Genomic DNA, 21,930 nt, shown 5'->3' with positions numbered 1-21,930 from the left:
CAGTGCAAGCTGAGAACATTTGGCACAGCTCTGCTTACCTACCTCAATTCAGCGGTCTGTGAAGTATAACCAGCTCAGATTGGTGAAGAGCTCTGTGGTGATAATAATAAATAAATCCCTTGACAAACAGCTAGATAAGTCCAGTTAGTTGGGCTATAATTAGTTGGGCTATAATTTAAATGCAGCATGAGACACGGATGAACAAACAAGACAATTGCATTTAAGAACACCGGAATGTGCTGTCAAATAAACCCAGTTATGAAAGGCTTGAATAGCAAATTAGTGGTCTCCAAGCACTAACCATATTAATGTGAATGTCTATATCAGAAAGTACATGAATGCACTGTTCAAAGTCTGAGCAGTTTGATTTGATGATTCTCCTGTGCATTGGGAAAGCTGATTGGAAATGAAAAACGCATGCACTGAAGGATGATTGCCAAGATTTACCACCATTCCCATGGCAATGGGCTCTTTCAATCACGCTCCGCTTTCCAAAGCAGATCAGACACTTCTAAGAGAAAGTCAAATGGCTCATTTTACGGCAGGTCTGACCCGAAAGTACATAACCTTGATGGGAAACTGGGTTTTTTCATTTACTGCTTATTTCTGTAATTCAAATTCCCTCAGATTCTGTCCTCTCCACTCGAAGAACAGGATAGATTTCCCCCCCCCCTTTGTACAAAGAAGAAAATTCTGTGTTTTGTTAAGAGTTGAAAGGGAATAGTGGGTTCAGTAAGTGCCAGATTGCATCAGCTTTTAACCTTACAACTACCCAAACTTATAAACAGCCTTCTGGTGGTTGGAAACTTTCATTGTTAAAATCATAGTGAAACATCTGGAAATACAGACAGAAAAGAGATTCCATCAGTACTGAGATATTACAGAGGTGGACGGGCACTACAGAAAAACCAAGGACTGATCAGCATTTGATATAGAACAGTAATGTAGATTGAGAGATGCAAGTCCAGAAGGGCCCACTGTGATTACCTAGTCCGATTTCCTGCATAACAACGGGCCAGAGTATTCTACCCAGTGATTCCTGCATCAAGCTCCTATCTTATGGCTGAGCTAGAGGTTTAAGAAATACTTCCAATCTTGATTTAAAGATGTCAGGGATAGGAGAAAGCACCACATCCCTTGGTAAATTGCTCCAATGGTTAATTAACCTCATAGTGAAATATCTGGAATTTTAATTTGTGTAGTCTTTGGACAATACCTTTCATACAAAAATGAAGCCGACAGAAATGACTGGCCTCCAGCATGTCATGCTCTGTCTTGATGCTGCTTGGCTGAAGACAGAACATGGAGTGCTGGGAGCCTGTAGCATCAGCAGGCCACACAGCTGTATTAAAGGCGAGAATGGCTGCAACGTGTTTCATGTTATGGAAATTCCCTCTGGCCTCCTTAGATCCAAGCAATTATATGGATGGCCTGAAACTGAAGGGAAGATCTAGACCTGAAGCCAACGTTTGCACGAGCCTTCGAGGTTGGCGAAGTCCTAGCCATTAACTGACCGTCTCTACAAGGCTGTCAACGTGGCACAAGCAGACTCCAATTACTGGCAAAGGGTCTCCTCTGCCCTGCTGGCACAGGAAGTTGGCTACATTTATTCTGAGCAATTTGGGATTTGTGATCCATACAGGAAGGCTAATGAAAGAGAAAGAAAAGGCAGTCACAGTACAAATAGGTGAACAATCGCCCCTAAAAGGACCATCTATTGTGTTAGGCATGGTGAATGGAAAGCCAAATGTGAGCTAATCAGAAACCACAGGAAGATCAGAGGATGCTGTAGGAGAATGCTGCCTCAGCAACTTTTAAATGCAGCTTTTCCTGTCTTGAGGAGAATGACACTGAAATAACATGCTTCTTGCTCAGAGAATTTGATCATACATTTAAAGAGGGGATTCTTTGCTTCCCAACAGCTGTTGCAAATCTGAAGGATCAAGCCAAACCTAACACAGATGTGGAATTAATCTACACTCTTCAGCCTGAAACCAGTTGATGCTTACAGACTGCTCCTCACTCCCGATTCACACTGTACTCCTGGTAAGTTAAAGAGTCTACTCCACACAGAAAGCCAGTTGGAATAGGAGCTGCAAAAGCATTCTCTTCTCAAGACACCACTGACACAGAGTGACCGGTTTATACAGAAATATACCTGGTACCAATGTTCCCTCTAATTTTTTCATTCATGTGTGGAATGAATTTTGTTATGTGCACTAATATGGAGGTGACGTGTGGCAGGGGTAGGACTGAGGGGTTCGGAGTGTGGGAGGGGACTCAGGGCTGGGGCAGGAGGGTTGGGTGCAGGGGGGTGAGGGCTCTGGTTGGGGGTGAGGGCTCTGGGGTAGGGCTGGGAATGAGGGGTTTGGAGTGTAGAAGGCGGCTCAGGGCTGAGGCAGAGGGTTGCGGTGTGGGGGGGGCCAGGAGTGAGGACTCTGGGGTGGGGGCAGGGTGAGGGGTACAGGCTTCCCTGCGGCTGTGGCGGGGAGAGAGAAATTCCACGCAGCCCCCTCTAGCTGCAGCAGCCCGGGGCCGGGGGAGAGACACCTTTCCCCGGCTGCGGCAGCTCTGGGGCTGGGCCGGGGGAGAGGTGCCTCTCCCCGCCTGCGTGGCCCTTGATAGCTTAGAGGGAGCTTAGCCTAGTACCTTGTACAGGAACTTAATAGAACAGTTCTGGTGGAAAACCAAGTTACCAGTTATGTAATCTGATCCATAACACAAAGTCATCAATGGATTTAATTGGCAGGAGCTCGGAAATCGGGACCAGAGTTCAAATCCTGAGTTTACATACAAATCACTGAACGTTTCAGTGCCTCAGTCCCCCTTCTGTCAAACAGAATGAACATTGCAGAGTGATATGATGCTTCATTAACTATTGTTGGTAAGTATCAGAGGAGTAGCCGTGTTAGTCTGGATCTGTAAAAGCAGCAGAGAGTCCTGTGGCACCTTATAGACTAGCTTATGCTCCAATACATCTGTTAGTCTATAAGGTGCCACAGGACTCTCTGCCGCTTTTATTGTTGATAAGGTGGCTGGAGAGCCTCAGACTAGAGGCATTATGGGAGGGCAAAGTATTGCTATTGGTTGCTATGCTACTGCAGTCACTAATCATTTGTTCGTTTGTTTACTCCATCATGGTGATCTGAAAATGGACCAGCATGAAGTACATGGGAGAACTCTGGAGCTGGACACAAAAATCAGATCACAGGTGTTAAACTAAACACCCATGTAGCAGGAAACTTCTCTGATCTAAAACACATAATGGCTGGGGGACAGGTTATAAACCTACCAGGCTACAGACTGAATAAAACCAACTGGATTGGCTCTCAAGGAGAAAGAGGACTCTCATTTCCCCAGTGGCATGCTAGTAGGAATGGGAACGTCCCCCTCCACTAACAGCTGCAGAGTGCTATTTTTGGTCACGCTAACTGACGTCTCAGCCCTGGTATCTGCATGGGATGCATTAACTCACTAGTGCAAACTCTGGGCAGGGATGGTTACTACTGATAAAGAGAACATGAAACTGCTTTTCGTGCATGCAGAACTCCAAGCATGAGATTTGTTCCCACAGGAACTTGGTTAGCGGCAGCCCACTATGGCAACTGGTGTCCGTAACAAGGGTGTCTTCGCTGCCCTGTTAGCTGAATGAAGCTGTGCTAGATTCCCCTCCTCAAACCGTATTAGGATAAAGACTTTTGCCTGTCTTCATTCAGGTCAGATGAATGCTCTGAGAGGCATTTGCCCAAGTAATATCATCATATATACTGCAACCCAGGCTTCTGCCCTAACCCTGGGAAATTCAAGCAGACAAAGTTAATTTAAAAACTCAAGGGCAGATCTGTCAACAATAATGAGAATGTGTTCCCAATATGGAGAGCTGCTGCTTTCCATTAAACGAAAAGCAATGCAACATTTCCTTCAAATTCTCCTTTGGAGGCAGTGCCTCCAGAGTCTTGTTAATTTCCTCTGAAGGCCCCTTAGAAGATCCTGTTTTCCACCACCCTGACAACTGGACATACTTCAGGGAAGCTGGGTTTAGGTTTTTCCTTTGGGGAGGTCAGTGTATTGGTAGTAGTTTCTAGTGAGCAGATAAATTAATTTGATACTTCGAGATTGCGGGTGGGGCAGTTAAAAATTCCTCTAAATTCCTCTTACACAGAAGTGATACTGTAAATTAAAAATTAAAATAAAACGTTTCCCCCCTACAAACACAATTATACTGATACATCTTAGAATTGTTTAAAGGCACATTGCCTGTTAGTTTAATCCCCCAAATCAGCGGGGGAGTCGTGGTTTACAAAACCTAACATGGAAAAATTTCTGTTTGGATTTAAGCTGCTCCCTGCAACATCTACAACCCAAACACAGCAGCAATGAGTGATTACCAAGAATCCGCAAGTGAAACTGACCAGCATAGGCTTACTGTCAACATGAGTGAGTTCGAGAAGTAAAGCAAGAGCATTATAATGGGCAAACCTGTTTCAGCAGGAGACCGGAAACAGGGAATGGGAGAAACTTGTAATCCACCTTCCCCCTCACACAACAGAAAACTACTGGGGAGGGGATTCCTAAGTCAAACTACAGGTTGAGAATTGCTGGGGTGGGACTTCTTGCCAGCAATGCAATACAAGTTTAGTTTTTCACTAGGACACGAACAACAAATCCAGTTCTCTCTTCTTCCTCTCTCCTACATATGCTATTTGGACGGGGATCGTCATTTTTCTCTCCAGTAAAAGACAGACAGACAGACATGAGCTCAACTCCTGTTGCTCTCTCATTACAGGGCCATCAGCTGTAATACCGAGAGGTCTGTTTGAGAAACATACAGGTATTGCTCTGCTGGAAAAAAGACTATGGCTCAGGCAGCTGGAGAACACAGGCTGGCTCCGACTCTGTCCTGTGGATTGGTTCCAGGATGCTGAGACATCCTCAACTGTTCATGACACTTCATTCTCCGTCAATGCTGCAAGATGAATGCCCTCCCCACGTCCTCACTCACTCCTAATGCTAACTCGCAGCTTGTACATTGTGTCCTAATGGATTTACAAGTGCACGGGGGCTACCCCGATGTTGCACGCAGCAGGTGGGGCACTGCAGGCCAACGGGACATGCCCTCACCCTGTCAATTCAAATCCAGTTAACGCCTGTCCTTCCAATTCAAGCTTAGCTCAGAAGGGAAGGACTTCTCGCACTTCCTTCACAGCTCCCCACTATCTCCTTGTGTAGCTGAACCTCCTTAATCCAAATAGAATGGGGGGCATGACATTTATCTAGGTAGAAAGGGGGACTTTTCAAAGCAAATTATGCCTGCTGGAGGACTGACTTTAGGAAAGACAGAGTGCTGAATACATGGGTTTGGATACATTAGTTTTTACTCTGTTGCTAGTTATTTCTCTCTGAAAAACAATGAAAACTAATTGCAAAAAAAACAAAGTACAAGAGACAGAGATTTCCTCCTAGAGCATTAATAAACAGAGGAGGAGGCATTTGGACCTGTAAAGTGCAATATACAAGATCAATGTAAATGATTCATAGATTCTAAGGCCAGAAGGGAACAGGGTGATCATGTAGTCTGACCTCCTGTATAGCACAGGCCACAGAACCTCCCCAAAATAATCCTAGAGCAGATCTTTTAGAAAAACATCCAATCTTGATTTTAAACTTGCCAGATATGGTGGATCCACCATAGATCTTGGTAAATTGTTCCAATGGTTAATTATCTTCACTGCTAAAAACTGTGTCTTATTTGCACTCTAAATTCGGCTAGCTTCAACTTCCAACCATTGGACTGTTTTAGACCTTCCTCTCCTAGACTAAAAAGCCCATTATTAAATATTTGTTCCCTATGCAGGTACTTACAGACTGTGATCAAGTCATCCCTTAATCTTCTCTTTGTTAAAATAAATATATTGAGCTCCTTTAGTCTCTCTCTATAAGGCATGTTATCAAATCCTTTTCTCACTTTTGTGGCTCATCTATGAACCCTCTCCAATTTATCAACTTCCTCCCTGAATTGTGGACACCAGAACTGGACACAGTATTCCAGCAATGGTTACACCAGTGACAAATACAGAGATAAAATAACCTCTCTATTCCCGCTCAAGATTCTCTTTTATGCATCCAAGGATCGCATTAGTCCTGTGACCATTGCATTGCACGGGGAGCTCATGGTTCAGCTGATTTTCCACAACAACCCCCACATCCTTTCCAGACTCCCTGCTCCCCAGGATAGAGTCCCCCATCCTGTAAGCATGGCCTACAGTCATACTTTTACATTTAGCCATATTAAAAACGCATACTGGTTACTTACACTTAGCAAGCGATCCAAATCGCTCTGTATCAGTGACTTGTCCTCTTCATTATCAGCCACTCCCCTAATTTCTGTGTCATATGCGAACTTGACCAGTGATGATTTCATGTTTTCTTCCAGGTCATTGATAAAAATGTTAAATAGAAAAGGGCTGAGAACTGATCCCTGCAGGACCCCACTAGAAATACATCCGAGGAGGAGTCCATTGATGATGATCAAGGTGTTCCTGTTGCTGTTATGTATGGAGCACTGAGCAGCTACGGGTACCATCTGTGTGGCATGGTGGGTCTCTCTCCCTCCCCCTCCACAACCCTTGAGAAGACATGGGTGAGCTGAAATCAACACCGTGAACAGTCTCTTATTCCACACAGGAATTACAATCAAATAATGCGTGCCTCAGCAGCTCCTGCTGGGAGCTTCCTTTCCAGTGCCATGTTCCAGTGTCAGACTTTGTTCCACCAATGTGGCTTTGTCAGCTAAAAAATGCTAAACAAAATAAATAAAAAAGCCCCCACTTCTATTTGTATTGTCTCCTTTGTCCTACCTCTGATTCTGCTTCTTTGACCCATCAGCATCCCTGCAAATGTGATCCACAAGTCAACTGACAAAGTCATCGTTTTTGCAAAGCAGCTGCTGGATGGCGAGCATGCAGGGAGTCACAGAAGACTCATGTGTCTGCGTGCAAGTTTGCACCCAGAATATTGTTCATTTTGTAACTGACAAACAAAACAACGATTTAAAGACCAAAGGTGGAAGAGAACAATTAGTGTAGGCTTTTCTAGTTGATCCCCTCGGCACTAATAGTGCAGGGTTGTTCCCTATACCTTTTTTAGAGGTTTGTCCAGTCTAGTTCTAAATGTCCTCAAGTGACAAGCCTTTGACCACCACAATCTGAGTCACTTCCATCCTTCCACCACAATCTCACTGTCAAGTCATTTCCTTTGATGTTCTGCCTAAATGTCTCTCTTTAAATCATCCCATTGCCAAAAATCATTCAACTCACTGACTCAGGCCTTGTCCACGCTGTGATTTCAAACACTAGCACAGCTGCACTGAGGCACATCCCTAGGATAGATGTGAGTTCCACTGGTGCACCTCATTCCAATTTGGAACGCTGCCTGGTGCAAATCATACTGCCCTCGTGTAAACCCTGTTTATACTAGGAGTATTTATCAATGCAGCTACACGGGTGGCTGTAATCCCAGTGTAGACTAGTTTCAGAGGAACAGCCGTGTTAGTCTGTATTCGCAAAAAGAAAAGGAGTACTTGTGGTACCTTAGAGACTAACCAATTTATTTGAGCATGAGCTTTCGTGAGCTACAGCGAAGTGAGCTGTAGCTCACGAAAGCTCATGCTCAAATAAATTGGTTAGTGTCTATAGTGTAGACTAGGTTCATCCTAGCTAGAGCCAGATAGAAATATCTTTCTCCCTTCCAGCATACCTAATCCCGTTAACACTCCATCCTCAACCACCATGTGGTTCCATCCTGACCTTCTGTTACCCTGCTCCCCCTCCACAGGCAGCATACAAGCCATATACATGGCCAATTAAGCAACCCCAATTACCGTGCTTTACAATTTCCTGCACTAACAACCAAACCAACCAGAGCACTTTATCTGAGGGCAGAGCAGCACATGGCCACCAGGCTCTGGCAGACATTCCAGAGCGTGAGCATGAGCTGCCTCCTTTTCGCAGGATACAAATTGCACAGGCTGACAGACTGGATTTCCTACAGCCCATGGCTGACATGAAAACATCCAATTTGTTGAGCAGAGTTTGTAGTGACTGAACAGTGGTTCACATGACCTACGGAGTGTGAAAGCCTCAGGGCTAGAAATGGAGAGCAAAAGGGGGCCTGGTTTGTTTTATGTTTTCGACTTGTAAAGAGAATTCAGGACTGGTGAAAGGTGCTGGATTGACAGGCTGATGGTCTAGGCTGTACCCAGAGCAAGTACAGTGCAGGCAGCACCAATGCAAGCTTCCCCCACGCTGCCCCGCCAACTCTGACCTATGGAGACCATTTTACGCAGGCCGCACCCAACAGCCATTCGATAGCGAGGGGTCAACCTTTCCCTAGGGTCAAGACACTGGGCTAGGACTCAGGCAACTGGGTTCAATCCCTGGATCTGCCAGAGACTTCCAGAGAGACTCTAGGCAAATCACACTCCATCTCAGGTCCTGATCTGTAAAATGAGGATAATCCTTCCTTTCTTCAATCCTTTGTCTCTCTTGTCTATTTAGATAAGTTCTTCAGGGCAGGGACTGTTTCACTAAGCATTTGTGCAGTCACTGCGGGACATGATCTCAATTGGGGTCTGCGTAGACCCTACTATAATACAAAACAATATCAGCAAATACAGACCTGTGCTTCAAACACAGACAGATAGGGGGGCAAAGAGTCACTCGGCTTTGTCTTGGGCATGGATTGAAAAGAAAAGTTCCATGTTTACACAAATATATTTGATCAAAGACTTCAGGTCAGACTCTACTTAGGAAAAAAACATGGTTTTGTTCATGCTGCAAATACCAGCAGGCTGCACCGGTTTCCTACCAGTTCCTAGTAATTTCTGCTTGCTGTATGGCCCATGAAACCTAGAATGTCTGCATGTTCCAGAAACAACAGATTTACTGATTCCCCGGTACATGAGGAAAGCAAGAAGTTATATATACAGTGTAAGATTATTCAGCAACTTCACATCTTACTAATCTTCTAAGTGTATGGATGAGAGTTTGGTCAGTGAAAAGTTTATGGGGGAAACCTATAATGGGCCTATTAATTTGGTTGCCCTCAGAGAGCGTCCATACATTGTGGAGACAAAAAGGCACCACAGAGCTCAGCTGCACTGGCTAATCCACATGAGTTAAGCAAAGCTCTCCAAATAATGGGTGAGAGTCAGAGACTGGAGAATAGAAAGAAGGAAGAACTTTTAACACTAGATAAATAAATCAGATATCCACATGCTAGAATACACACTTCACTACAGACCATACATTTCTAGGAAGGGCATTTTTCCATCGCAATCAAGCTTAATAATAACGTTTTGCATTTATATTGTGCCTTTTATCCAAAGATCTCATGGTGTTTTACACTCCATTGCTTAAGCATCACAACCCTGCTGTGAACTAATTAAGCATTCCTTCTTCACAGATGGGTAAACTGAGATACATGGATGCAGTGACAGTCACACAGCAAGTCAGTGGCAAAGCTGGAGACAGAAGCTAGGCGGTCCCTAAGTCACCCTGCTCTACCCACCTGACCACAATCTTCAAAAACATAGATTTAAAACAATTAAGATGGAGAAAGTATCAGAGATTGTGAGTCACTAGCCTGAACTATTATCTCATGTTTTCTGTGATGTTGTCACTACCACAATTTCACATTGGCATGGGCATAACTAGAGACAGGGCAGTCCATGGGAGGGGCAGAATAAATGAGTCAAGTCAGATTTCCATATGTCCACCCAAGCCCAGCCAAAAGACACCACGATATTTCAGTCCTCCGGGCTTCATTTGGCCCCTAAAATACAATTTTCCTAAACAAATAAACCACCACCAGAAAAGCAAGTTGGGTAAAAACCTCAAACTTAGATGGTGCCTGAAGTTTGCAATTCCACGAAACTCTGCGTGAGCATTTAAGCAGCCTTTGCTAACCCAACAGCAATAAACTTTAGTCAAGATGATGAGACTCTCCTCACAAGATGCAAACTGAAGGTCAGCAGAAGAAACGTGGTATTTGAGTATAAATTACAGGCTCAGGTGTCGGTCTTGTACATGTTTCATGGCGGGGCCATTAGCTGCTCACAACTGCCTACTCTCCTCTCAGTTCATCACTCGTTCCCACCCCCCATGGAGGTTACACGCTGCTTTTCTGCACGCCCAGCTTGGCAGACCTGCAGCTCTAGAATGCTGCCGTGGAAAAGGAGTCAAAGTTACAATGAGACACACAAAACCCTTCTCCCTGGAAAGGGGAAAGAAGCGAGTGGAAAGAAGGCACCAACCATGGCCCACACACCTGCACAGAGTCCTGAGTGGTAGTAAGCGGGCAAATAGCAGATGTTTCCAAAAGCCTGTGCTAGCTGAATTAGGCAACAACAGCTGTCAGTAAAGTAAATGACGGCCAATTCCTCCCACTGAATTAAAATGCGGGGGGGAGGGTTGTTTAGCTCTTTGGGAACGGCCCCTCCTTTGTTTGTGCAGAGCCTAGCACATTATGGGCACTGCTGGGGACAAAGATAATAAATAATATTGCAGATTCTGTGAACAATGTAAGAGCAGATGGTGCAGGTCATGGGTAGTGGAACATGGAGCCTTTTACATCCCAGTCACTGGTTCAAATTTTGTTCAGGGCAGTGGTGGCCACCTCACGTTCTCCTCCAATGGCTGTTTGGTGGTTCACAGTGGAAAGCTGGCTGTATCACTACAATTGCCATTGACTGGTATCTTTGTTGGCAGTCTTGGCACAGGTCAAAGATTGAAGCAGAACAAGAACTGAATTCTCTCCCCCACCTCTAGAGAGGGGACAGCTGCAGGAGAGAGACACATTGCCAGGGAAGCTTGCACTGTGGTTGCCCCAACAGCACCTGTTCTGGGGGATAAAGAGGAACTTCAGTCTCCAGGACTGTCAGATAGGCCGCTTTCCACCAGCACCCTTGTGAAATGCTCTGATCCATATGAACAAAAAGGATTAACATTCACCCGTTAATGATATAGGGCTGTGGGATATATTTCACATTTGAACATGACTGTAACCTCTCTATTGTTTCCCTACCAGAAGCTGGGAAAGCACAAAGCCACACAGCACAGGGAAATAAAAAGCAGCAAGAATGGAGCGAGTTTAGATGGTGGGAGGAGAGGATACAGGGGAAAGAAATACAAGACAGATGGGAAAGGGCATCAAACGTGGGCCCTATAAGTTATGCCCCTAAATGACTAGTTCGGAGTAAGAAACAGCTATATAAACAGCAAATGTAATAAGAAAAAATAATAATTTATCCATCTCTCTATGGGGAAAGGATATTTTTCCATATGTTCATAGGAAAGGGTAGTGGTGGGGTGGGGATTTGGGATGCCAAATATACAGTAAGAGTCTCCCAAGGTCTCAAGTCTCATCTGTCATTCTTAATAGGCCAGCTGCCAAAATGACCTTCCATTGCAGCATGGGTTTCCTATCTGCAAAGTTTGCTTTTGCCGCTGCACTGGCTTGCAGGCAGCCAGCATCAAGCACAGATAGCGATCTCTGGGTCCAGGCCTCACAATCCCAAGTCATTAAGAAACAAACAAAAATGTTTTAAGCATGAGCTTTCAACAGGGCTCCCACCAAACTCAAAGGCCTCCAAAATCCACAGGGAAGCTGGGCTTGTTTTCAATGCACACAATGAGGTACTATTGTGGGTTTGTTTTTGTTTTTAGCAGCCAATCCAGAAAGAGTACTTTAAACAATCAGATCAGAAAACCTCTCACCGAGAAAGCAATACCATGCTTGTTAGTCCTTTGATGAATCCAAGGCTGGCTAGGATTTTGTGGATGTTACTGAGCCACTTTCCCTGGAGCTTCCCAGCAGCAGCAGCAGCGGTAGAGGGATCTTTCCAGGACATTCAGACAACCAGCATGGAAGTTATTCCACATGACCAAACCTCCATGACAGTAGCCTGCCTTGTGTGCAAATGCGGTCTACAACTGCACAATGTGAAGGGGATGCTAAAATGCACAGTCAGAAAATGTTGGAGAACTATCAAAAATTAAAAACAGCCCGAACACGCAAGACCAGCGCTCCTGAGCAACATGCTGGTATCAAACAGGCATGGACTCATGGAGCCCCAACGCTCCTAAGCTATCCTACAATAATCCTTGTACAGATATGAAATAATTGAACCTCACAGCCCCTTTGAGAGTCAGCTGTTGTTCCCATTTTCCAGGTTAGCCAAGTGAGGAACAGACTAGTGACACACTGCCTCCAAACGCCACATGGTGAGTCAGTGGCAGAGCTAGGAATAGAAGAACCCAGCTGTCTGAACCCCATCCTTCCTCCCACAGCCCAAGCACACTGGAGCAACCCTATATCAGCAAGGAGGGACAGAAAATATGTCATTTTCAATGTTCCAAGGGGTTAAATGATACAAGTGACTTATTCCTTAACACACCCCGGCCAAAGCATACGGAGAATTAACCATCTGTTCTTAAGCACTCTCTGGTGAGCTCTGGACCCCCAAATGGTAGCACTACCATCCCGGCCGATCCCTTCTGTGCTCCTGAAGATGTTTACAGTAACACACAGGGCCGCGGCTGCTCATCTGTTCAAATACGCAGAGTGTGCATGGGCTGGGGAATTCTCTCTCTGAGCCATTAAAATCGTTTCCATAAACATCTCACCACTGAAATGGCTTCAGGTGGAGCTGTAAAGGATGCCCTTTGCAGAGCTGACTCTGGGCCTCAAATTCTCTTGCCGTTAATGGACATTGCAACCACAACTGAACCCCAGTGACGGCAGTGGTCAGTGCTGCTGCAAGTTCCCATGCAGAGGAATCCTTGTCAGGCTAACCGCTAACCAGAAAGCATGATGGATGACTTCATGGGCCAAGACTGCCTGGAAAATGCTTTCCTTTCCCATATCACCGCCTCCTTCCCCACTTCTCAGAGGAGTCAGCAGGGCAGCAATTGTGGGCCATGGAAAATAATGGGAGAAATCTGCACCTTAGAGTCTAATGATTTGAATAAGGCCCAACAAGCTGCAAATTCTTACGAGTGAGGGAATTAACCATTGGAACTGCTTGCCTAAGACCATGATAGATTCACCATCTCTGGCAAATTTTAAATAAAAGGTTTGTATGTTTTTCCAAAAGCTGGGCTTTACTTAAAACAAGAATTAGTTCAGGGAAGTCCTATGCCCTGTTTTATGTAGGAGGTCAGCCTAGATCAGTGGCTCTCAACCTTTCCAGACTACTGTACCCCTTTCAGGAACCTGATTTGTCTTGTGTACCCCCAAGTTTCACCTTGCTTAAAAACTACTTGCTTACAAAATCAGACATGAAAAATACACAAGTGTCACAGCACTGAAAAATTGCTTACTTCCTCATTTTACCATATAATTATAAACTAAATCAATTGGAATATAAATATATAAATAAACGTACATTTCAGTGTATAGTACACAGAGTAGTATAAACATGACACTGTCTGTGTGAATACATTTTAGTTTGTACTGGCTTCACTAGTGCTTTTTCTGTTGCCTGTTGTAAAACTAGGCAAATATCTAGATGAGTTGATGTGCCCCCTGGAAGACTTCCACATAGCCCCAGAGTTACACGTACCACTGCTTGAGAACCACTGGCCTTGATTACCACAATGGTTCCTTTTGCCTTACAATCTATACATACACTGATTGTTTCAGAAAGCCGCACGCAAAACTACTTCCCTTTTCTTTTTCATCCTGTGTCCAAAAGTAAAACTCAATCCCTTTTGCAAAGAGGCTGCAGCCCAGAGACTCAAAGCTGACAAAAGACAAGTCAGTGATGTCTAAATACGAAAATATCACCATACGTCTAGCACTAGCGATTAATCAAACCCATATGTTAAGAAACCAGTCCAGATTAATGTCAAATACAGTCTAGATTTAATGTTTACACCTGAACAACGAATGCATGTACACAAGGGACTAGATTCATCATTTATTTTGTAGACAGCATGTCTCATAAAACGCTCCCCTAAAACTCTTTACAGAATTACCGGTAACTACAATTACCTAGAAAGGGAGCGGTATAGGGCAACAGAGCAGAGCTGTTTTCAGCTGAGCTCTGGAAGGAGATGGAGAATTGATGAGGCAGACAGATAGTAGGAGACTGAACAAGATGGAGTTACAGAGAAAAAGGCTCTTGCTGATGGGAGAGAGAGGAAGCCAGTGCTACATGAGCAGACATGGGGACCAGAGACAAGGTCCATGGGGTGAAGGGGTTTATGACAGATACACACAACGTGAACCTGGGTCCACTAAATGAATGAGAAAAGCATTTGGTGGGTGCCAGACGAAAGGGGAGCCACTGCAGAGACCTTGGTGCAGCTCAAACAAAGCCTCTGAGCCTTCAAGGCTCAACTTCTGAAAATACATGGAAGGCCAGATGCAAAGCAAGCTGAGGAAATCTTTTCCTGCAAAGCCCAAGCTGCCCAAGGCCCACAACTCCAGACAGCAGCTATAAACAGGAGAAGCAGCAGTACACGAGGGAGCAATTTTATCTTCTCTATTTTAAACCTAAGCAGCACGTTTTACAAGCTCAAAACCAATTAAAAAGAAAAAACTGGACAGCTATGAATCAGCACCAAGGTCAGAACCTTCAGCGATATCCTGACTTCACTCTTGGAAGTAACAATATATCTCCTGGAGGGGCGAGTCCATCTGTAGGAGTCTGTCATTCAGGGTGGAGTCATTTAACCTGACAACAGGAAAAGCAAGAACTGATCCTGCAACATGTATGATTCCAAGTGAGCAGAGACTCACTGTGGCCCTGTAGTTTACGTGGAACCTTAGAGCAGTGCAGAGACAGCGGCAGCGATTTGTACTGAATGAGACACTCATTGCAATAACTGATGACAACACAAATCCCATAGGGCCATTCAAAATGTCAGATAAGATGTACTCTGCATTCATTACTTCTTCTTAGGCTCATAGCCAGCTGGAAGGGGTGGCTCACAGGCTGCAGCACCAGAATGGAAATTCCCTGGAACCATCGGTTCAAATCTCACGAGTCAACTCCATCCTTCTGAAGTAGAGCCCCGTGCAACTTTCTGTTGGGATGTCAGTTTGAAGAGAGGCCTTGTCTGTTCTGTGGGGATCCAGAAGGTTTTGTACGAGATTAACACTTGGTCATATGTTCTTGTCCAAAACATCTCCTCACACTGCTGGGCACTGGCTGCTGCCCTCCTTGGAGGTGGCCACATTTCAATTGTTGCTGTGTGAACAGTTTGTAAAGCGTTTTAGGATGATGAACATCACTCTAAAACATAGTTATTAAAACTGTACCCAGGCAACTGATCCACAGAGTACAATAATGTGGTTTTAGAATCTTAAACAGGGAAATGCAAGAATAGTAAGGGGGGACACCAGTATTGAAAACACTGGAAAACAGAGCAAGAGGTTTTTCAGAGTTTTACTTGATTTTGCAACATACCAGGAGAATGCTAGTTCCGCGTTGTGGTGACAAAGACTGCAGGTACTGGATGCTTTCAGAGTATCAGGGAATGGAAACATGTCCACACTACAAGGGGAAAATCCCCTAGAGCTTGTGAAATCACTTATTCTGTATATAGATACAGAATCTTTAGTCTCTGCTCTTATCAACTGTTTGAGATACATGCACAGAGACAAGTAAGGGGAGCTAGAAGTCCACATTCAACCCTCTGAGCTCATACCTGACTGGATACAGTGGTGACAAAGCAATCTCTTTCTGTTTCAGAAGGATTTGGAAGACAAACTTCTGAATAACAGGGTTAATGTCACTCTCTTGTTCAGAACTGAGCGTCAAAAGCTTCCTATTGACCCAATTCTGTGAAGCCCCGAGAGCCCTCCACTCTCACTGGACCCTTTGGTTGCTCTGTACCTCCCCCAGCATTGAGTTTCCTCAAGGGGACCAAAACACTATGAAATGCAAACTAGTGTCCTTCCTCACTAATTATGATGAGAGCTAAAGACATGATCTGAAGATCTCACTTATGCCAAACATCTCTGTAGACAGGAGTCTGGTAGATAGCACATATCTGCACTTTCCAACCCCAAAGGTGTGCTGCTTCCCAAACTGACGGAGGAAGTCTGAGCAAAGGTTGGCAGAAAAGATTCCTCGGAGGTCGCCTGAAGTTTAGGGCTTTGGGTTTGTATGTGGTTTCTAATTGCTTACACAAAATCCCTTAACATCCCGTAACCAAAACACAAAGCTGAGGAATGAGATCTTTTAACACAATCACCACACACAGAGAGAGTGTAAAGAATACAAGTATTGCTTCTTTCTCTTTTGGTATAAAGTACATGAAATTAAGGTCTAGTCTACACTGGGAAATTAGGTTGGTATAACTACGTTGTTCAAAAGTGTGAAAATTATCCACACCTCTGAGCAACACTGTTAAACCAACCTAACCCCCCATGTAGACAGTGCTAGGTCAACCTAGCTACCATCCCCCAGGGAGCTGGAGTACCTACACGGATGGAAGAAAGACTCCCATTAGCATAGGTCGTGTCTGCACTGAAGCACTGCAGCTGCAGTGTTTTGAGTGTAGACAAGCCCTTTGTTAGGACGCAAAGATCTGGGAACAAGAATATCTGCAGGAATTGAAACTGACTAATCTGCTTGAAACCAAAGCAGTTTTTTCCAAGGATCTGTTCTGAAAGCTCAGGGCATGGTCACCCCCTTCTCTACCCCTCAGTCAGAACTAATTAAACGCATCAAGATTCAAATTCCAACATCTTCATTTCATTTGGCAGCTCTGCAGTTAGACTATTAACTCTGAGCTTCTCTCTCTCTCTCCCGGTCATTTTTCAATTATCTTGCTTCATCTTTATTCCGTTTCCAGGAACACTTAGCAACAGGCTCTTGCAATCAGCAACCAACAGGCTAGGAGCTGAAGGAGAGATTTTGCAGTTAAGATGACCTTTTACCACACACATGCAAATTTTAAAGAAAGAATTTGACCTATGTGCTTTCTAAGTCTCTCTCTTGGTTACATTCTCCCCTGGTTTAAGTCTTTCTCTTTAAAGGCACAAGCACCAGAGCTTACCCTTTCTCATTGAATCCTATTGATATGAAGAAAGCTTGCACCCTGCCTTCATCTTGTATTGTAGGATTCCGCTTTATCTCTCATCTGATGGCCAGGGGCCAAATAGGACTAAAACCAGGCTGCGGAATCTCCCCATCTGATGGCAGGACTGGCTGAACACTGCCTGTTCCTACAGCTGAGAGCTGTAGCTCACGAAAGCTCATGCTCAAATAAATTGGTTAGTCTCTAAGGTGCCACAAGTCCTCCTTTTCTTTTTACCAATATCCTGATGCAGCTCCACCAGCTCAGCCACAAAACCTGCTCTTATAGGGAGGACAAGACCCCAGTGTTTTCCTGCAAAGTGACTTTTACTGATAAATGAAGAGTCAGCAGCTTTCATTCCAGAGCACCTAAAGTGCATGCCAAGAGCCAAACGCAGCCCATAGCATCCAAAGCAGCATCCCGTGGTTGTGCTCTTAGTGATTAAAGCCAAATGACCTAGTCAACATGAAGGTGGGATGGTCCAGTGGTTAGAGTACCAGTCTGGGATTTAAGAGACCTGGGTTCAGTTCCCTGCTCCCACCAGACTTCCGGTGTGACCTTGCAGAAGTCACTTAGGGTCTCTGTGCCTCAGTTTCCCACCTGTAAAATGGGGATCCTTCCATTAAAGATCAGACACTACAGTAATGGGAGCCAGACAGATAAGAACTGTTTGCTGGAGAGCAATTATCTGCTTGCCAGGAAGATACAATCCCGAGCTGATAAAGTGGCTGCAATTATCTTCAGTAAGTGTGTAGATTAGGTGCTGCCCCAGAGCTCCAGACAAAATGCCAGAGCTCTGGGAAAAGGCCCTTGCTGTCCCCAGGTTCAACATAACCCGAAATATAGTGTGGCCTCATCTCTGACGCTCCCCACATGAGGTAATTTCATGAGAGAGACAAACAATGAGATCACTGTCAGTTAATTGTAGGTTAAGACGTAATTATCACACTCCTCATGGTAAGGCTTCTCTAATAAGGGCGGCTGTTTAAAGTCTGTGTTGGGCACAGAAGCAACAGAGCATAGGATGTCTGAAAAGTTATTTGTGTATGTGTGGGGAGAGGAAGGGAAGGGAAGGGAAAGGTGGCTGTTTATTACATTTCCAACCATCCCCGATACCAAGACATAGGAACATGTACAGGTAAAGTGCCAACTTGTTTTTTCTACTCTTTAAATTGAGAGTTTTCAGAGGAACAGCCGTGTTAGTCTGTATTCGCAAAAAGAAAAGGAGTACTTGTGGCACCTTAGAGACTAACCAATTGAGAGTGTGAATTTAACAGTGGCTAAATTGTCAGCGTACCTCTGAAGAATACCTCATTTCCAGGTAGATCACTACTTTTAGTCCCAACGTTACCTATATTCCTCACAAGTTTGAAAAAGTTGCTCTTACCCTTGAAAATTATTTTCATCAGAAACAGCAAATCTGAGGCTGCAGAATGAGTGGTTTAAAGTAAATAAGAAATCCCAGAATATGTTAAGGTTTGTGACCGAGTATTTTTTGGGTGCCTTTATCACACATCCCATCCCACCTTGGCTGATTGAAAGATACCAGTGACAGAATGACAGTCCTAGTAACAGAAGCCCTCTCTTTAGTACACAAAACAGGCACATGTACATTAACGTAAAGGATAACACAACAGCATGATTTAATTGATCTACATACATCTGTTGGAAACAATCTTAACTCAAGCAAATGCTGGTTAATACAAGACAGTGACGTCTCTGGCTCTCCAGATCTGCACCCAGCAACTGATGGAGAGAGGAGAAAAACCAGCTTGGATTCACCAACTTAAAATTCCCTAGAACATGAATTTGTCACATTCCTAGTCTGGACCCAGTGTCACTTGATGGAGTAACTCTGAACTGGAAGATAATCTGCATCTGCAATGCATTACTCTAGTAACACACTGTATCCACTCTACTGTTCCACTAAAGATGCTTTATACTTGTGGACAGGGTATAGTTTGGGGAGTTTAAATCCGCTAGCAATATAAGCAATAAACCCTCCTTCTCCCCATTAGTTGACAAGAGTTAATGGATCATCATCACTAATGTATTTTTTAGTGTATTTGATAAAGTGCTCTGGATATGAATTAACACTTTGTTTCTGGCACTCTGACAGCAGGATTCATGCAGCGAGTCATCTCTTCCCCAGTTAGGGCTATTTTTAAAAATTAAACAGATTTTTTAAAAAAGTCCTGAAAGTGTCTGGACAATGAAAGGGGAAGAAGTCCCTGATCGAATCCACAGGAGAACTGATGCCGGTCGTTGGCAGCAGAACCAGAGACCCCAGTCTCCACACTAGAGTGGAACAGCTTAGACTACTCTTGATGCAGGTGCTGTTTGCTCTTACAGAAGAGCCCCTGTATCAGTGTGAAAACAATTAAGCAAAGCTGCCCCCCCCCTTTTTTTTTAATTTATACCACAAATCAGTTTCCTTTCAGAGGGCAGATGTCCATTACACACATTGAGGCACATCAAAGGGCAGGAAAACTTAAAAGAGAGCCATGCCCCTAGTGCGCATACACACACTGCTGCCGTTTCATTCCTGAGCATGGTTATATTCATCAGCTGTTTCTTGTCCCAAAGCTTTTGACCCCCTCTGTACCACATCTCAGACCAGACAGCACAAGGGAACATTTGGTTCCACTCATGTTCCAGACCAGAGAAAATATGGGCCTGCATTTTTGCTGCTATCACAGCTGGGGCTCTGGAGCACCTGGCCTTCTCTTATAGGGAATAATACAGACTTTATCCCTCTGGGATAAGAGCAATAAACTTTAATCTGCCAAATGTGGGGCAAAGTGTTGCTGTTTAAACTATGAATGAGAACAGCTGAGCCCACGGCTATGAAGGGTTCCATGGGACTCTGGCACACAGGGCTTACGAGGGCACCACAGGGTCTCAGAATGCTAGAGCCCAGGATCACCACGAAAACTTTACATTTAATTCCGGTAATACAAGTTTTCTGTAAAGCACTTCTGTGCTCTGCTTTTGTGTTCTAGCATTTGCTCCACTACTGTGATACAGATAGATACAGCACTAGGAACCTACGCCCCAAAGAGAAAAACCCAGCATGCAACAAAAACTGTCAATCAGTCCAGATCAAAAGACTAAAAACCGGTTCCACTGAATCCTGATCCAAAGTCTACTGAAGTCAAGAGAAAGACTCCCACCAGATTCAGTGGGCTTTGGATCAGATCCCTGATCTCTACATTATTCACCAGGAATTTTGAAGGACAAGGTGCTATAAATACAGCTCAATTTACCACATGGCAAAATAAAAGTGTCAGTAGATCAGTGAGGTCAGTGCCTGATTACGGGAGACTGGGACCCTAGGCCACCAGCAGCCACCTAACCAACACGCGCGATTAAATAACAAGGCTAGAAGGAACAACGTAAGCTATGATGTGTCCCTGTTGCTAACCAGCCCTGAGGGAGATGAAATGGCCTTTCAATTTACACCCTGTTAATAAGGTTCTTCTTAGCACTGAAGCTACACTTCTGGTTCTGATCCACAGACACACAACCGTCAGGGAGTGGTGCACTGTAGTCTGGTTTGACCACAAAGCTTGTTTGTGCCAGTGTGTGTTTAAAAGTCTTTAACAACAAAGCCAACCTATGCTATCCTGGAAGCAAGGGACTTTTCTGTATTTAAAACAAATATTGCTTTAGGGAGTTTCCTGTTGTTGGAAATGAAAGCCCAGTTGTTGCCGCAGCAGTCAAAACACCCCCAGGGAGCCCCATTCTTTAGAAATCATGGAAACAAAGGTTAGCATATCCATCAGATGCGAAAGGAACTTCTGTTCCATTCATTTGTGTTTGGTGAGTGAACACATGAGAAATCAGCAACTTTTCCAGCCTGTGTTGTCAGCGTGCCAGCAGCCTTCAGCAAGGACGCTTCAGACACTCAGAGGGCTCACTCATTAACAAAACAGCACTAACAACATTAAGTGGGCATTGCACAAGTCTGCCAGGAATCTTTCACCAGCCTCTGAGCGTAGATTGGGAAACCAACCCAAAGAGGCAGGCAAATGAGGACATGCATGTACAAGTGTGGCAGGCAGGGAGCAATTTACATGACACAGGGAAATTGACTACAGACTGGCAAGTAGGAAAAGCCCATGTTATTCACTTCTCTCCCTCCATAAGCAATCACAGCTTCAGAACTCAGGTTTCAGAGTAACAGCCGTGTTAGTCTGTATTCGCAAAAAGAAAAGGAGTACTTGTGGCACCTTAGAGACTAACCAATTTATTTGAGCATGAGCTTTCGTGAGCTACAGCTCACTTCATCTGAAACTGAAGTGGATCCAGATTCAGAAACATCCTGGTATCACTGAATGACCTGCCCAACAAAATCTCTCTAGAGAGTGAAGATTTTCCCTCTCTTCAGATGTGCCTCAAACAGGGTCCATTTTGTTGTGTGTAGGGTCAGAGACCAAGGGCAGATAGGAGTCTAGGCAAGATATTTCAAGAAGACTTTTTGGATGCTGAAATGGCCAATGGGCTCTCTTGATAGCACAAGAGTAACAGAGATAATAATACCACCTGCCTCTTACATAGCATTGGTCATTAGCAGATCTCAAGGTGCATTACAAAGGAGGCTCAGTATCATTATCCCCATTTTACAGTTGGGGAAACCGAGGCACCAAACAGTGACATGACTTGCCCAAGGTCACCCTGCAGGCTAGTGGAAGAACAGAGCCCAGATCTCCTGAGTCCCAGTCGAGTGCTCTAGCCTTTATGCAGTTAAAACCTGCTCTAGCCAGCAAATGGGTCCAGCCAGCATCTTAGGATGGGAGTCAAGATTACAAGCCACCAGCACTGAGAAGTGCAACCCCAG

At 44.5% G+C, this 21,930-nt stretch overlaps 1 protein-coding gene and 1 long non-coding RNA gene across 3 annotated transcripts in view; one reads left to right on the top strand and one right to left on the bottom strand.

The window, feature by feature from the left end:
* The window catches only part of NXN (nucleoredoxin), a 99,580-nt gene that overhangs the window by 36,105 nt on the left and 41,545 nt on the right, over positions 1–21,930 (bottom strand). Inside the window, exon 1 of one of the 2 annotated variants that reach the window (XM_075120782.1) lies at positions 6,314–6,436. The exons of the other annotated variant lie outside the window; for it this stretch is intronic. Coding sequence (XP_074976883.1) covers positions 6,314–6,421 — 108 coding nt within the window. The 5' untranslated portion in view covers positions 6,422–6,436. Of the gene's footprint in view, positions 1–6,313; positions 6,437–21,930 lie in introns of those variants that run through there. 2 annotated transcript variants of the gene reach the window in all.
* Positions 693–6,366, top strand: LOC142069503 (uncharacterized). The gene is made up of 3 exons (XR_012665345.1): positions 693–2,046; positions 2,750–2,884; positions 4,787–6,366. It is a non-coding gene; the product is annotated as an uncharacterized LOC142069503 (long non-coding RNA).

This window comes from Caretta caretta, chromosome 17 (assembly GCF_965140235.1).
Source record: "Caretta caretta isolate rCarCar2 chromosome 17, rCarCar1.hap1, whole genome shotgun sequence".
NCBI lineage: Eukaryota > Metazoa > Chordata > Testudines > Cheloniidae > Caretta > Caretta caretta.
This window is presented reverse-complemented; position numbering and strand designations above follow the sequence as displayed.